This window comes from Haliaeetus leucocephalus, unplaced genomic scaffold (assembly GCF_000737465.1).
Source record: "Haliaeetus leucocephalus isolate CR32 unplaced genomic scaffold, Haliaeetus_leucocephalus-4.0 Scaffold147, whole genome shotgun sequence".
NCBI classification, from domain to species: domain Eukaryota; kingdom Metazoa; phylum Chordata; class Aves; order Accipitriformes; family Accipitridae; genus Haliaeetus; species Haliaeetus leucocephalus.
Window position 1 is genome coordinate 1,439,285 of NW_010972583.1, and position 18,169 is coordinate 1,457,453.

At 41.4% G+C, this 18,169-nt stretch overlaps 1 protein-coding gene across 2 annotated transcripts in view; it reads right to left on the minus strand.

Moving 5' to 3' along the window:
- LRRC7 (leucine rich repeat containing 7) overlaps nt 1–18,169 on the minus strand; it is a 102,093-nt gene that overhangs the window by 701 nt on the left and 83,223 nt on the right. For both annotated transcript variants that reach the window (XM_010561505.1, XM_010561504.1), the window contains 4 exons: nt 14,495–14,614; nt 9,209–9,427; nt 7,824–7,916; nt 5,095–5,169 (listed from right to left, as the gene is read on the minus strand). In XM_010561505.1, coding sequence (XP_010559807.1) covers nt 5,095–5,169; nt 7,824–7,916; nt 9,209–9,427; nt 14,495–14,614 — 507 coding nt within the window. The remainder of the gene's footprint in view (nt 1–5,094; nt 5,170–7,823; nt 7,917–9,208; nt 9,428–14,494; nt 14,615–18,169) is intronic.

The window sequence follows — 18,169 nt, forward strand, 5'->3', positions numbered from 1 at the left end:
GATGCAGACATACTGCAGATACAAAGAGGGAAAAAAATTACTGAATACACTGTTCTGCTTTCATGCTAATTAAATCTTTCTATAACTTGTCTGTTACAACGCTATTAAAAATGGTCACATTTTAAACATAATTTCTAAGAGTTTCCCGAGTGTGATCAATAAGCCAAAGCAGAAGATCCACCATTCCACAGAATGAAGCCAGCCCGTGAGGGTGCCCAGGGACTGAACAAAGGTAACGCTCGCTCAGAGCCCTGCCCTCTAGCCATCCACGAAACCCTCAGGACTACTCCCTAGGTGCCAGCTCAGTCCTCGGACTCCCGCGGTCCTGCTCCAGGGCTTGCACACAGCCAGGTAGACGCTCGGCTGGTTCAAAGCTCCCCCTTCCCTCCCCAAAGCCACAGGCAGAAACCTCCACTGTCCTTTACCCGTGGAGCCCATTCCTGACCACGTCTGGGAAGGCGCGGGTGTACAGCTGGGACCGGTGCTAGGCAGTTGTCACAGAGGCTGCCGGGGCTGGGAAGGTAATCGAGGGACCGGCTGTAGGGCTGTCCGTGGCAAAATCCGGTCTCTCTAGCTTACAGCAATTCTATAAACACACTGCACTTTTTAACAAAATACATATACGTGTGTGTATATACATATTTTAACTAACATTTAAAAATAGGTTAGTGAAGCCTTCATGCTTTGGTTAATGAAGTACCGCTGCTGTGAAATCACAGCCCCAGAGAAGAACTACCAGACATCTCTTGCACATATCTAGACTGTTATACACGGGTATCTTCTCGGCCACAACAAAACCATACTACGCCACATTAAATATGGAAGACAGTCTTCAAGAGCTGCTCCTTACCAGCAGTCAGCATGGCCGAGGTATTGGACAAGCAGCCCAAAGGGGCTGCCGGAGCCCCCCAGGGTGCTCGGGTTGCCCCAGCTCACCCCTGGGCCTGCTGCTGGTCGTGTCCTCGCAGAAGATCCGCCCCCCGGACCAGAGGCTTGCAGAAAGGATGCCCCGTGCTCTCTCGCTGTATTAAAGGACGCCCAGCCCAGAATGAGAACTCAGAGAAGTGCTGCGCACACCTCTCTACTGAAACAGGGAGCCCATGAGCACACTGGTGCTTTCTTGGGACTTAAAGGCTTCTGTTCAAAGCTATCAGCTGCTGCGAGCTTTAGTGCTGACAACTGCACAGGAATGCCAACAGGCTCATGCAGAAAAAGCTGCATGCAAGCAATAGTGAAAAGTAGCTCACTTGTATTCATGTAGTACTGTTTAGCTTAATACAGTAAAATACATTTGCACTGAGAAACAGGAATGCAAATTTCAGCCAGGAAAAGTTTCAAAAAGTCATTCACTTATGTGCCAAAATTAGGCAGCCATTTGGCATTCAGTCTGAGGTCAGCTTGAACTCGGATGCAATTCAGAGGGAAACTGAAGAAGTTTCAGATTATTCACCACACAGCTCACTGGGATCTGTACTGCTCATTCGGAAAAAAAAAAAAAAGAACCTGCAAACAAACCTGACAGCAGGCCAGCTCTGCCCACTCCCCTTCTCATTTTCAAGCTGCGCAGTGAAGGGTACAGGAAAATGTTGTGCAAGTTCAGCTCTAGCTAGCAGAGAAACCTCTTTTCTACAAGAAAAGTTTCTCAGTGGAAGAGGGCTGTAGGAGATACACATCCAAAAATACCTAAGCAGGCCACACCCAGAGGGATTTGTTATTTAACATATAAATAAATGATAATCAGAATCTACTTCTTTCATTCCTGCTGTGGTCTCACATTCCCCGCATAATATGCTATGAAATTCACCTATATATTTACACATTGAGTTACTATTTAGTTCTATTATACAGAAAGAATGGGTTTTAGCTGAATCGTGGAGCCACCAAAACAAGGTTTCTTAGAACTGAAGGGCAGCCTTAAACATACAGTGGCAAAATAGTACGACATGGCTGACAGAGCTGCTCTCTCCTTGCTGACAGACTTAGCAGCGCCGTACAACCGTGCTCCTCCTTAGAAGTCATCTACTAAAACTGCTGCTAATTTTATAACAGAAAAATCATTCTTATCAAATAAATAACTGAAGAGCTTATGACACAGAAAGGAAAGATACAACAATTTTGCTCCCTGCAGGATCGCAGCGGGGCCGTGGGCTTCTGGACTTGTAAGGACCAGAATTTGTTCACTGCAGAAGACGCACACACACACACACACACACACTCTCTCTCTCTCCTCTCTCTCTTTTCTGTCAAAAACAGGCATCGGGCAAAACCGTGCTTAAGAATGACAGTTTCTCCGGGAGCTGGGTAAGTCCACCCAGGGAATGTTGAGCCTTTTAATTTTTAAATCTTCCCTCCTACTTTTACGAAAACTGCTTGGGGAGATACATAAATGCACGACAGAAACATTACTGCTTCTCCTGAAAACATCCTGCTACACAAATTCTTCCATGTAAATGTTTAAAAAATTTCCCCTTGGAGCCTTGGTCCGATAACATCTTCCTGTGCACCATTTTGAGTAAACTGGATTCCCCGCATGGGAGCACAAAAGGTGCACAGCCATGGAGGTGCTCCAGTCACAGTGACACAGCCAGTAACGCTGGGGGGAAAAGCGTCAGACAGACGTGACAGGACGGAGAGTCTGCAGCACGAAGATTTAGATGATACTAAAAGCAGATCACGGGGCAGACAGCGTGAGGACAGAGTGGGCTAAGACTGAGGAGGCACAGGAAGATGCTTCCTCCCTCGGAGTCCCCGCAGAAGCTGGTGTCACAACCAGCGCACGTGTGGAAGACGCCAAGCGGCGCAGATAGCTACAGATGCCAAAGAGGAGAGATGACGGGTGAAGAGGAACCTCCTCCTACACAGTAACTGGTATTACAAAGCCCTTGTCTCTGGCAGGGGATCGTCTCACAACATAAATGCAAACGGGTGATGGTAACAGTGGAAAATGGGGGTGGAGGTGAAGTGATGCCAGTGAGAATTAATAATTTCAAGTTCTTACTGCCTAGGGAGCTGGATACTTTTAGCTAAAGGCACTGCTTATATTTGAGAAGTAAAATATACTTCATCACAGTTATGTTTTTTCTCTGTTAATTCCTTCATGAGATTAATGACCGCTCATTTACTTGCCACAATATAAATCAACACCTGGTAATAGGTATTATGCACAGGTAGAAGTAATTGCAAATAAAAGGAAAATGTTCTTGCCAGAGAATTTGAAATGATGTACTGACAGTGACAAATGAGAAACTCCGCAGAGACTGATCCACAACCCTACGAGAATGACTGAGAGTGCAAAGTCAAACAAACTTCATCAATGTAAGTGATGAATAAATCAGGAGAGTGAAATTTGCTACCCCCCCAAAAAAATGCAGCAGTACCTTAAATGTGATTATATAAATATACATAAATGCTCCTATACATGAGAAATCCCAGCTCCTGACGGCCTGTGCCCATCAGGAGAAATCATTTGAAATAACAATAGCTATAAAATAAATGCAGGTCAAAAGTGTACGTCTTTGATGAAGACATGCTAGGTACACACACGCAGCAGACCTGTCCCTGCCCAGACCAATACAGCCCTCGCACGACTCCATTAACACTACTCCCACAGCATATGCCCACTGCTTGCCCCCGCAGGCAACCTTCTCACCTTATTTTGCTGTTACTTTTTAAAATATTTTATTCTTAACTGTTTTTGTTTCTGTTACTAAGCTCAGCTTTCAATATAGCACCTTGATTATTCTAAGGATCTCTAGCTAATTTTGTACTTCATTTAGCTTCGCTATTTTCTTTATTTCACTGTTTTCTGAACACACTAGCAATTAAACTGGAGTTGCCTATCGTGGACTTCAGAGCTGGTAACTACTGCAGTGCCCGTGCCAGGTAGGAGGGGCAGGGGGGAACGGAGGAGCGAGGGAGGCTACCGAAGACATCTGAAACATCCTTGGTTTGCTGACTTCCTTCATATAACCGATTAAAACACAGTTAACCTCTTACCCTTGATCAGTGTGAATGGTTTTAAAAACTCTTATAAGCCTTTCAGACGATGCGAATGACTCTCTCAAAAGTAATACTATTTGCTGCCAGTGGTAACACGTTTTCCAGGCTTAACAAAAAAAAGAGAAACAACCTTGCAGGATATGGTAGAAAACCTTTCTCTACAGGGACAGCCATTGTTTTCTGTGAATGAGGAATTTTTGAAAGGTATGTTCAGGAACAGCCTGTCTTTCTATGTAAAAAGTTTACTGGAATGCAGAAAACATTTGTTGCATTAACAAAAAAGAAAACAAAAAGCGGAGATTTCTCTGTAAATTATGCAGATGCTTCCATGATCCAGTAGCGGATCCAGTAGTGGCTGGTTTTCATGCGAGTGCATTCAAAAATGATGAGGCAGCAAAAGAGAGGGATAAATATTGCCAGTTACCATTCTGTCAAACAATGTGACTAGATAGATAGCTCCTTACACCAGTGTCACATCAGCTGCAAAGGCAACAGTTATAAACATGTCTTGCTTTGTCATATACTTATGCTTGTGAAACTGCCTGTAAAGCGCCTTTCTCCCTGCACCTTCTTGTGCTGTTAGTGTGGAAAAGCTGGATATGATGTAAGGATTATTTTTATTTTCAGTTTGAATTGTGTCACCCGGATCATTCCTGTGACAAGTGGTACGCGTTAACCCTTTCCTGCAGTGCCATTCCCTCCCAAAAGGCTGGTGCTGGCATTCGTGTGCCTTAACAGCATCCCTGGGGAGGGAGCAGAAACTGCCAGGCCAAACGAAAGACAGCCCGGCTCCTTGCTGTGCTATGGTCCCTCTGCTCTCAGTGTGCCCCCTGGGTTTAATTCAGCTCCCCGCTTGCGGCAGAGGGGCTGTTGGACAGCACACCCCAGTGCCTCTTTTTCACATCCTCAGTTTGTTTTCAAATGGCTTTTTATTCCTTCCTTCTGAGACCAGCTTTCAAAAGTACTTTGTTATAGAACGATATTAAACTACCATAACAACAAAACTAGCAGTTAACTTGTCCTGAACACAGTATCATTGTACTTCTAAGATGCAAAGACTCAGTTCAGTTACAAAGCAGTTAAATCCATCCATACCTGGAGGATCTTATCGCCAGGCTGGAGCAGGCTGGATGCTGGTCCGTCAGGCTGAACCCTAGTAACAAAGATACCCTATAAGTCAGAAGTAACAGAGGTTAGGATGCTATCACCAAGAACTAGTTCCCAAAATACAGGTGTCTCCCTAACTGGTGGCTGGGGGCTTTATATACTCCGACAACAGTCTAAACACTAAAGTCTTTTTTTCATCTGTTTGTAATCAAACACTAGTATGGGTTTGTAGCAGCTCCCTGTGCCCTTCAGCTGGCTACTGCCTGATAGAAACATAATTGTGGGTCATTTGAAACTAAGATTCCACATCACAAAATAATGTCCAATATGAATAGGGCAAGAGTAACAGGGTTATCAGGAGGATAATTAAAATGGAGCAAGCATTAATTTATTAGAATAATGCGTACCATAATCTATACAGTAATCTTTGTTTACTTCCTCTAGGAAGAAAAACAGCTTAAAAAAATTTCTGAAAAGCAGCCTTGATATTCAGCCCTTGAGATATTCAGTACAAAGGTCTGTAGGACTGTCACTTAATACAGTGTCTGTGGAGTGAATGACTTTGAAAGGGGAAAAAATATTAAGTAATAAAGGATATTTTTAGATTTGTATTCAGAATTTCAGTAAAATATATTAATAAAACCCCAAATCAAAGACTGACTTCCTAGATGATGAACACATTTGAAATATTTCCAATACTGCTCATGCAGCCCTGTACTTCTGTACCCTCGGTCTCACTTTCTCTGCTGTGCTTACCCTGCTGACAAGGGTAAATACCTTTAAGCAGACTTTAGAACTGAGCATAGGTAAATTTTAGCCATGCACATCACTCCCAGAGACACCAGAGAAATTTCCTGCTTGGTATCATCATGCAAATCATGTGCGCCCTTGAGGGATTTTATAGCCTTCTGGAGCAAGGTACTGTCCAGTATTTCTGTCAACCTTATAAAAACTTGAGCTCCTTGGGAGCAGAGCGATGGGCAGCTTGTATTTCATCCATGTGCCATTAACTTGTGACACAAGTCTGCCATTCGAAATGACTGATCGCTCCTGTGCATTTTACTGCTTTTCCTGTCCTTTCATCACAGTACCAGCAGCGTGTCAGGGCAGAGGTATATCACTATGCAGAAGAGTGCTCACTGCCATCCCCACTAATTTCATCTTATAGACGGAATAGTACCATATGCGTCACTTAAAACCATCACAAACATCTGGTATGTATGACGAGAGACAGCATCACCCTTGTAATCGCTTCTATGATATTTAAAACATGATAAATCTGATGTAACAGTGCGGGAAGCATTGCTTCAGAGTAACACCACATAAAAAAACTTTTAACTATTAATTCCTTCAATTTAACCACCCTATTGCTCCCTTAGCACACAATTTTGCATTTCTGTTATTGGTGAAATTAAGTCTATCTACAGCTGTTATTGCACTGCATGTATTACTGGTACAGACACATTCATAGTGGGGTATCAACTCTTCTTTAGTAATTTCACGCAAGTGATAAAACAGTGGAAGTATAGTTTAATTCTAACATCACACATGAAACTGTGGGAAAAAAGACCATGATGTTATAAACTGCAATCCTAGTGTGCAATCTCAAAGGACACCAAAAATAAGTAAGTTTTAAGGGATCGTCGTTAAAATGCCCGATAGTTATGTACATTAAATGGACCTATTCTTGAAGTTCAAAACAGGAATTATCAATGAGAAGATTGAAAGGAATTAAGATTGTTAGATTGGTATTTCCAAGCATATTTTACATTTCCAATTAGCTTTCTGTTGTAATTCAGAGTGGTGGGGAAATTACTTTTTTAATTTGCATGCAGATCTCAAATTTTTGAGAAGAGATGAAAAGACAGTTTTAATTTCATCATTTGCCAAACATTGTCAATATTTATGGAAGTTATGACTGCCTCTGAAAACTGAATCCAGTATTATCAAAGAATGTAAACTATAAGAATATGTTTAACAGAGAGTTACCCATAGTACTTGTTTTTCAACAAACTCCAGTCAGTTTTACTGCACAGAACAGAAAAATTCACAGGTCTAAGAGTCCATTTCCTAATCCTAAAGCCCTGCGTTGTTGATAATAGCCAGCTGTTGTATTTTGACTAGGCTTCCTTTCACTGTAAAGAGATTTATCAACCTCTTAAACGTGTAATTCTCAGAATGAATACTGAGTCTCCCTGACCATCATGTACCATAATGGTGACATTTTTAATTCGCAGTACGGAACAGAAGACTGCTTGCCATGGTGTTTGTAAGGCACCAATGTTCTCCAGACCAGTTTGCAGGCCAGGCTGATTTTATTTGATACAGCTGCTATAAACCCTGGCTTTTCAGCTACCTAGTGATGCTGTTACTGGTTTAGTGTTCCCTCTAATGACTTTAGTTAAAGTTTAATCAGGGCCTATATTGACTCTTAAAAGAAAAAAGTGAGAGACAGTTCTCCAGAAAACAATCTTAAAAATTATCTTATATGTGGAATACAAGGCAGACACCCGTGTGATTTCTGTTTTGATTCTCTCGTCTTCATTAACCAGAAAAAAAAAAAAGCGAACAACAATCCCCTAACAAAAACAAGCCAAAGGGAAAAATTCTTTCAATTATCACAACAGAAGTGCTTAAAAATTTCACTGATGCTATCTATGTCTCCACTATATGGCACTCTAAAATAAGGACCATTTAGAGAGAAATTTGTAACTTACCTTATCAGAAGGTTTGAATGGATTTCCTTGTCCACTTATTCCACCACTGATACTAAAACCAAGGCCAGGATTCTTCTCTATCCTCACACAAAACTAGGTTAAAAAGAAAGGGCAAGATAAGTTAATGCCAACATTAAAGTGTATCTAAACAATGGCATCTTCTTCGCATATATCCCATTTCACCATTAACGAGATGACTTGACCCTCTCAAAAGCTGTACTGCACAACAGTAAAAGTCAGTAGAATAGTGTTATAAACTGAAAGTATTTTCATGATTTTAGCATGCTGCAATGACACCATAATATTCACAGTGCTGTATGTATTTTGGCATATATTTTAAAGTTTTATTTTCAGGGAGAAAAAAACCCACCTTTAGACTTGTGAAAGAGCAGTTCACATTGGCCAAATTTTTCACTTAAACATTGGGATAAATCTGTCAGTGAAGCTTCATCTTGTGTGCTTTTATTTTGCCAGAATGTGTCACACATGCAGCATCCCCGGGTGCTGTGCTTGGGACAAACCCAAGGAAGAAGTACTCTGAAGCTCAGAGATCTTCAGACCATTGTCAGCATCAGCCTGCGCTAAGCACCGACGACTTTTCCAAGTGCCTCACTCCAGGAAATAGTGCTGAATCTTATCTTTTAGTCAGGATGACTCTAAATGGCATTGGGTAATTGAATATAAAATAAAAATGACCTCAGTGTAGCTTAATGACTACTCATGTAGCCAGTCAGAGCATGTACTCCAGCCACACAAGCAATTGCTTCTGAATCTCAATGCAATACTCAGGGACTTAATACAGGCAGCTGCTTGTGTGGATTGACCAACACTTTACACAAGAGAAAGGTTTACTAATGATTCTGAACCTTATTCTGCAAGTCAGGTGCCTCAAACAGTTATTGCAGTCATTAAGGCCAAATATAATGGGGATAGGACCACTTAATGAAGAAACTCATCAGCACCCATTTCATTAGACTGGAGGCACTGGAGCTACAGCTGGCCTTTCGTAGGGCTAAACTGGAGCAGCCCATAAAAACCTGAGAAGATCAGCGTCTTGCCAAAAACACTGCACTGTTAGCACTGAACCAGGTTACTGGGGAATTTGCAAATTAATTCGGTATGACCCGGTGATGTCAGCTCTGTTCAGGAACTTCAGTGCCAAATTGTGTTGCTTGGTCAGTCCAAGAAAAAACCGCTGTCAGTCCCTGGTGCTGGGGAAGAGGACTGACCTGCTCGCCCGCCTCCAGCTCAGCCATGCCTCCCCCGTGCTGCCTGGCTCAGCTGCCCTCTGTTATTGCCCTAGGCTCCCTTTTCCAGCTGTATACAGGGCAGAAAAAACCAGAACGTGTTTGTCACAGTGTTATTCTATAGACATGCTTTCTCACCTGCTCCTGATAGGCATCCGTACTTCTCTGACCCTTGGTTTGGATTAAACACCGCCCTGTCTGAGGGGCTCGAGAGCTCTGCGAAGAGGGAATCTGAATAGGCAGTGGTGGCTGAAACTGCTGAATGGTGACTTTGTTCATGTTTCCTTCATACTGCTGCTCGCGGCTCCGATGCTGTAGGCTTTGTGATCCCATTAGAGTCTGGATATGGCTACCTGCCTGTGGGTAACGTAACCCGTTAGGCCAGAAATTCAGGAAGCTGAAAAGAAGCAATTATTACAACTTACAGAGTCAAGTAAAAGCAAACCTCTTAAATCATATCAGAGGTTTGCCTTTTGACCACAGTCGGAAAAAAACGCGATTAAAAGCAGCAAGGATATGCCCATTGCATTTAGTGACCCTAGGAGGTTTAAGGGAAATTAGCCATATACAGTATGCTTTATAAACAGAAAATATTTTTTTTCCTCATGTCATGATACATGCTTCTGCTCAGAATGTTTTGTGAACTGAAAACATTTAATAAATTGAAGTAGGGCAGATTATTCATCACAGCACACTCTGAAGATACTGGAATGTTTTTTTTCTTGAGGATAGTTTGGAATAAGATTTATAACACAAATACAGATAATGGCCAGTATTGTGCACTGTGTATGGAAAGCATAATCAATTAAATCCTATGCCTTGTCCTAGGAACAGATGTGGCTTTTACAAAATGTAACTAATTATCAAATTTCTATGATAATGTCTACTGATTTGAAGCTGTAATATTTTGTAAATATAAGTGAAATACTGTGTTTACATTGACTCGGCCTTTTGATATTTTCAGAAAAAAAATGGATGACGGCTATCATGCTTCTACCCACTCCATCCCCACTGCCTTTCACGTTTGCAGCTGTGATCTATCAGGTGAGGTTTGCTTTCTGTATGCTGCTCTTGACATGGTAAAGTTGCATGCTTGCTTACTCTTTGATATACAGTCTCTTTTTAGGCACATGAATTTCATAAATATTTGATGCAAATCTTCACAATATAGATTGAGTTGAGACAATTTTATACTTTTCATGTTTACAGGATTCAGATGTTGATGCTTACAAAATAATCACATGCAACTTAGCCATAAGGGAATGAGCAAAATTTATGCTCCGTTGTATGGTCAAATACTATTATCTCCATGAAATATTACACCGTTGCTACTGAGAATTTTCAGATTATATGCACCCATCAACCAGCACTATTATTTGAACAGCCTGAATGCGAAAGAGCATTAAGATTGCATGTCTCAATGTCTGCAAGTCTCTATGGACAAAACAGACCTACTTAAATGATGTTTCACATTAAGTTTACACCAGCCAAAGACACAATCATGTCTCATCATGAAGATCTAATCCCCAGTACTATTGAACCTTTATGACCCTGGGTGGAAGAGTCACCAATTGTGAGACTGTATTTTAGACAAGATTAAATTTAATACGCGAAAGATCAAAACATTTCTTACCCATTGGCCAATCATCCAGCCTCAGAAGTTATAGCAGCCAGGGCATTGGAATTAATTGCTGGTTGCCATAGCAAAAATATATCTTATTGGATTTCCAAGATTTGTCTGCAGAACACATCATTAATACAGATGCAGTTGGAGCTACTCGTGTCACTGACACAGAATCCCAGCAAGACATGCAGTGACTCCAAGCAAAACTGATCTGCTCTGTCCTACTTTTTTGCTGACAACATTTGAAGAAAGGGACTAGGTAGAATACATGTCTAACAGTTCTTCTATTTAGTACAGGAGGGATAGTCTCAACGTGAGTAATGACAGAGAAATCTCTTACTCCTTGTGCCCAAATCGTCAGTCCCCAAACTCTTCTTAAAACACAGCTCACCTGTGTACATGAAAGTGCTTAATAGACATTGACAAACTTACTCCAAGAATAGCCTGGTGAAGTCAGTCTGTACTGCGAACATCCCACTTTACAGGTCAGAGAGATCTTCAATTCAACCAAAATCAGAAGGGAAGGAAAATGCTCAAGACAGATTTCTTAGCTATTCATTAACTCCCTAGCGGCAACAAACCATGCCCGCAGCGGATTGCTGAATCCCTGTCACCCTGCACCGTGGAGATGCAAGGTGGGCAGGTGACCGGGTGCAGCACGATTTTGTACTTCATGTTGCGTCATACTCAACACAAGACGATCCCAAAAAAGCAGAATCTCATAAATTCTGCTGTTTGCCCCAGATATAATCCCATATCCACCACAGCAGTCCACAGCGGGTGTATCGTCTGCCTCAGAGGAAGATGTCTATTTCAAATACAGAAAAAATTGTGCTTCTTCACTGAAAAACCTCAAATCCTATTTATCAGGTTAAAAGACCTCTGTATTGAACAGCAGATGCTGGAAATGAAACAGAAAGAGCCTCCAGCCTCTCATTTGTGGCTAACAGAAATACTCCTAAGTCAGAAAGGGAGAGAAACGGTGACTCAGACACTTTTGTCTGTCCCAGTTTTGAGGCAGCTGCCTCGCTCCAGTTCCATAGCATATGCTCCTGCACATCCACCCAGACCATTATAGCCCACGCAGGGATCTCCAAGAGTTTGCATGGCTTCAGCCTTCCTGTGGGCTGCTACAATCCTGCAGCAGAAGAGGCCAACTAACAGTCCTACACATCCCCAAACCTGTGTAGCTCATCCTCTTAGAGGGTTGTCACCCTGCGCCCAGGTTGGCCAGCTTGATGTCTGTTCATTTTCCATCTTCACTCTCACTCTTCAACCTCTCTTTTCCATAAGGAGTGATTTCCAAGTTCCCTTTTGGCGATCCCCCGCCACACTTCTACCCCTTCCCTTTTTACAGAGGAGCAGCGAACTCAGAATACAACTTTTTTGATCAGGCACGTAGCTGACTTCTGTCTTGTTGACATGATAGAAGTAGTAATCTTCCAGGAAGAATAAATACTGCAGTCTTTTAACAAATCAGTGGATTATTCAGTTTGAAGATTAAAATATCCAACTTTTCCATAAGAGAAATAGCCCATAAATTATGGGATGATCACATAAATGATCATACTTAAAATAAAACTGGCATTTAATCTATATTCTGAACAGCAAAAAGGACACAACCACTCACCACCACCACCACCCCCAGTTATGTCGGGATTACTGTGTAGTATTCCCACCCTACCTAACATATGTAAATAGCCATCACTATATGTATAGTAGCCTTCTATGTGTGGATAATTCAGGAACACGCATTACCACGTCTATATACGTACTACACCAGCCTGAGTACATAGTCCATCTGTCTATAGTACATGCTCTTCCCCTTGGAAGAACAAGTCCTGACTCTTCTTCCAGTGATTTCCCAGGTACAGCTCTACCATGTAAAGGCTCTGCTCTGCAGGAGCCCATTCACACTAGTACTGTTACGTTAGTGGAAAACCAAAACATACACTACAATTTATATTTACATAGTTTAATTGTTTGTTATGTTGAACTTCAATTCTATAGCAGATTTTCTGAGTCAGACTTCAAATAATTGCTGTATTTTAATCCCCAGATGCTGGGAAACCAAGGCACTCGAGGTCACTTTCAACGGAGAAGAGATTAGCATTGTTGTAACAGTACATTGCAAACCACCTCCTGAGGATGGTGGGTAAACAATTTTCAGAATTCTTTTTCTCAGTCCTGTTAATAGACTTTGAGGAGATCATATCACTACTTGTTGTGTATTCATGCTGTGGCTCTTGCTGGAGGTGGATAAGCTGCCTTTCTTGGAAATGTGAATTATTTATTCAGCAGAAAAAAAATCTCTATTATGCAGACTGCTTCCCCAATTTCATTTGTATTCTTTACTTTATTTAACATCCACCACAAAAGTTAATTATTTTCAGCTCAGTGTCCAATATTTACAGTATAATTAAAGTAGCTGACAACGGATGTAACAATGGATTGCTCCACTGAGTTGAGCAGATTTCAGTACGGTTATGCAACGTTTGTACTTACCACATCTGAGCAGCGAGATACTGAAATATTCAGAACAAAACAGAATCTGTAGTTTCTTATTACAGCAACACTGATGCACAAATGCAAGACATAGACTGTGTTAGATTGTGTGAATGGATAAACACAGGTTCTATCCCAATATGCCAGTGAAGATAAGCAGTGACTCCTCTTAAATGTCTTATCCTAGTTTCTTGCATATCAGAGAATAAAGAAAGCCTTCGAATAAGTTGGCTGTCAGAGCCAACTCCATGAAACAATGTCAGGGCACCCTCCTCCTCACCCTCCTGTGCCTGGGAAGGAGTCTCCGGGCTGCTCTAGGTGCAGTGGTTTTCATTTCCCATCTTCAAGCAATCCTCTTCCACATGTGTATCTCTTGTCGCTACTTTTGTATGAAGGCAAGGGCTACTGCTTCTGAAACTGTCTTGGATAAAAAGATGTGAAGCCAGTAGGGAGATATTTGCCTCATCACAGCTGACAGTTAATTACGCTACAGAAGTTATTAGTGTGCACGTTATGACTTTCACACCAGTTCTATTCATGCATAAGACTTTACTTCAGGAACGAGCAGGACTGATCTCCATATAGATAACAATCAGTGTAATTATCACTGCTTAAATGTGTGGCTCCACCTTCTAAAGCTGATTGCAAACACAGTTTAGTCTGTCAAGATCCTCTATTCTCCAGCTTTATGATTAGAGCATATAAAAGTGGCAGTTTCTCAGTCGATGAGCAGAGCCAAGCTGGGGCCGGGAGAGAGCTGCCAGTGTTTTCATAGAAACAGGCCAGGTCCAAGCACTGGAATTTAATATCTACCGCCACAAGGTACTAGAAATTAGTACTCACTTTCTAGCGAGTTTATCAGCAAATGAAGCGTGCCTAGGATGTCTCTGCCAAAATGTCTGTGACTGTCTAGACACTGGGCTGGCCTCCACCTCAACACATTTATTTTTTGTGGTGAACTGAAGAATGTAATTGAAATGAAACATTTGAATGAAGACTTTTCAGGATAAAGAGGGAGCTGATGGCTGGCTGATACACGCAGGAATACACCTGCCAAGCCCACTGTGCCCAATTCACAAGCTATAGATGTAACTACTAGCATCTGCATAAATAAACAACGGGTAGCAGGCATGAAAACACCATCTTTAGTTCATAATGATTATTGCTTTAAGCTTTGAAACAAAAACATGTGTTTCCCAAACCTGTCCTCATTAACCTGTTCTCCTCCTTCCAGAGATTCGCTGGGAAAAGAAGACAACCACAGCTATGTCAGCAGCTTTGCTTGTGCTGCTTACCTTCTTTGTGACGGTGTCCGGCGGCACGTCCCGCCGCCCCAGCGGGTAGGGGTTCCACTGGCTGCTCACAGACATCTCCTCCTGCCCGTTGTCCAGAATGCTGCTCTGCTGCGACGGGGTCTGTTGCAGAAACGGTAGGGCAGCCTTTAGTCACTGTCACACCATGACAGAAAATTCTCTCTTCATATTTATTTCAGTAATCAACCCAGTTAAACTGCAACACACTATTGCTAAAATGGAAATCCTTTTAAATTTCTATGGTATTTCATTAATGTGTAATCATATTGCTGTGGGACTCTCTGCAAGCAGCAGATCTTGAAAGATATGTAAGAGAAATAATGAGAATAATGAATGATGAGAGAAAAGAGAAAATTAATTTAACATAACTCATTCTTTTCGGAGAAACAAATTTTGGCAAAGTTCCGCATTTAAACATGCAGTCTGTCATTAATCATTTGAGTTAAAACTTTCTTACTGGTCATTCAAGCATCAAAAACTTTTCCATTAAGTATTTGCCACCAAGATAAATTATATGCTTATATTTTCTTCAGAAAATACTCCTTAACGGCAATACTGTCCTTGTGACTACTCTTGCCTTACGCTATGCTCTGTGCATCACTGTGTGTGGTGTGCTTCTCACAGACCTCTCTCTCGGCTGTGGCTGGTTTTGCTCTAAGTTAACAGGCTATCATATGTACAATATTAACCAGCAATTAAATGCTTTCCTGAATACGAATGGACATAACACACATTTAAAGTTTCCTAAATGAGCTTGATACTTTTGTTATTATTTTTCACTTTTCTCTCCTTATATACCTGTTTCTTCTTTGTCACTTTCCCTGGTTATTTTACTCCTGTTTTCAGTACTTTTGAGGACGTGTACTTTTTCTGTCCCATCCTGATTTTCTGTTATCTGTTTCTGTATTTCTTTGCCATAGTTGGAAATTTTGCTAACGTGGGTATGGCTTTTTGTGTCAGACTTTCCAAAATGCTAACATTGTACTACCACTGACAGCACTTAGCATTATGTAGTGCTTATTCAGTTAACTGCTTATTCAGTTAACTGCTTATTCAGTTCTGATTAATGGTAATCTGCAAAGAAAAAAAAAAAAGTCCATTCTTCCCCTCTGTCATTCAAGCAGTTTCTTCTTCAGCTTAGATTTAAAAAAATCATGAAACACTTCTTTAGATGACTGAAGAATAAATGAAACTGTTGCTTTGAAATATTAAAGCTGGTAACTGGTCAATTAAGAACTTTTTTTTATGCAAGCTTAAAAATCCTTTAAAAGTAAATAGAAGTAAATTGCAATTAAAATCATACTCCTCAGAGGTTAAGTAAAAAAATTCAACACTACTTATTTAAAATCAAAGAAAACTTTCATTGTAATGCTCTCATAATTCAAGAAGTCTTCCGGAAAAATCAGGGAAGATGTGATTTTCCTTATATTAAAAACCACCAGAAAAACACTTCCCCTGTTGAAACTACAAGACCTCCTGGTGGAGCTTTCTTTACACAGATGAAAAAAGGAAAAATGAGACCAACCTCAGCACTTTTTCCATAGGTTACCCCTCACAGCTCAACAGACACTGGTCCCAGTGCCTCATGCAGCAGCGCTGCTGCTCTCTCAGACAGCACACCACTCTCGAACATTCGCAAATTTGGGCCCAGAGCTGTACGCTGGCGTACGGACATGCACGAACCCAATGATATGGCTCTACGGCCCTCACACGCAGGTGAAGCTTTGTGTCCGGACAGGCGTCCAGGACTGTGAGCAGCCTGCCTGAAAAGGCTGCCAGGGGTTAGCCCCTGCCCAAGGCTCCCCAGCCCAGGACATGCCGAGCCCTGTTTGTCCGCAGATCAGAATTTGGGGCCCAGTTGGGGCCCAGGTAGGGCTCCTTGTGCCTGTGTAAACCCAGGAATCGGCCATTCTGCCCTGTTTGCTGCATGTCCCCACGTAACCCTCATCCAAACGGGGGGGTACATCATCTGAGACCAGGGCAGTAAACAGCTTCTGAAATGAAAAAGTACAATTGCAAAACTTTCTGCTCTGAGGAGTAGTAAAAAAACAATGAAAAAGAAAGGCCATCATCTTTGTGATGTGAGTCACCCCTTCCAGAGTCACCCACAGACCGAGGTGCCCAAGGCTGTGCTGGAAATCTGCTCACCTCCCTGTGAGATGACTTTATAAAACATGCTAGGTGGCCTCACCATGCGGAGACGGAGGGGATTAGCGAGGCAGCTTCCTAAAGGAACTTCTGTTTTTCCTCCTGTGTGATACATGTGAATATGCTGACTGTTCCTAAAGGAAGGCAGTACTGCACGCTTCTGAGAATGAAGTGCACCAAAACATAAACTTTTAAAAGAACTGCGAGATGGATGCCAAAAATTGAAAGCATTCTTCTGAAAAGTGTTCCTTTTGTCTCTGCAGACAACTCTGTGCCATTTTTATAAGCAAGTGACTAATCTGCAGAGGTGAGTTCGCACTCAAAATGGAAAAAGAAAAAATATAGAGGGTGCTTTCTCAATAAACAGGAAAATTCTGTGATAACAGGTTTTTCTTTTCATTTTCTCCAGTAAAATGAATTTGTCTACTTGCAATACCATTCATTTACAGAGCTTGGACAGACTGCAAACAACCTACATATCTATTAAGTCTAGGTAAAAAATGAAAAGCAACAGTTCAAACATTTTATACGTGGAATAGAATTGATGTAATAAACTTTCTCAAAATAAGTAATTGCTATACTTGATTTCCTGATCTTCCACTGGACAATTAAACCTCACTCATTACTCTCTTGAATCTAGGCCACAAGAAAGAAGAGGAAGAAGAGGTCAATATTAAGCTGCTGTGGCCTCGATTCATTAAGAAATACAAATTCTTAGAACATGTGAAGGAATAAAATTAAACAATACTAAACATTCATAATATTTGTTCAACAATAATTTCTCACTGCTTTCCAAACAGTACAGTAAGAGAATACACCCCCTTCATGCAGTTCAGCATCACATTTTATATGGGTATGCAGCAATGAAATGCTGGTGAAATATAAAGCAGAATAATTCACGTAAGACCACACCCCCAAACATGTCATTCTAAACAGTTTCACAAATTTCCTCAGACATCAACGTACTAGTATCCATATTATCTACAGCCTAAAATTCTTAAAGTGATATATAATACCTTATTCCTAAAGGTGTGTAGAAAAATAGTACCATTATTTGGAGCTGATGTCAAATGGACTTCTTTTAAGGACTTGTGACAAGAATTAGTACATACCCAAGTAGACAAACAAATTCTTTGAAAGAAAAAAACAGTATGACCAACACTGGAAAGCTATCTGTGTCCAAACACACACACATCTACGTTTAAGATTTGACCTAGATGTCATCAGCTGAACAACAGAGAAGCACACACTAACATTAGGACTCGTTTAAATCCAGGGACAGCTGAATGGGGGGTGTAAATGAAGTTAACAGTGTATGGAAAGTAAGTTACAGCAGGAGAAACCTGACAATGACCTGTGTGTGTGTGTGTGTGTGCGCGCGCGCGCGCACTGTTAACCTATCACAGCTTTGCTTTGCTTGGAAATCCAGTGTACGATGCATATGCCTGTATTTGCAAGCTAAGCAGTGCTAAGACCTGTCCTCCGGCCAACCAGCACAATCTGGTCTTG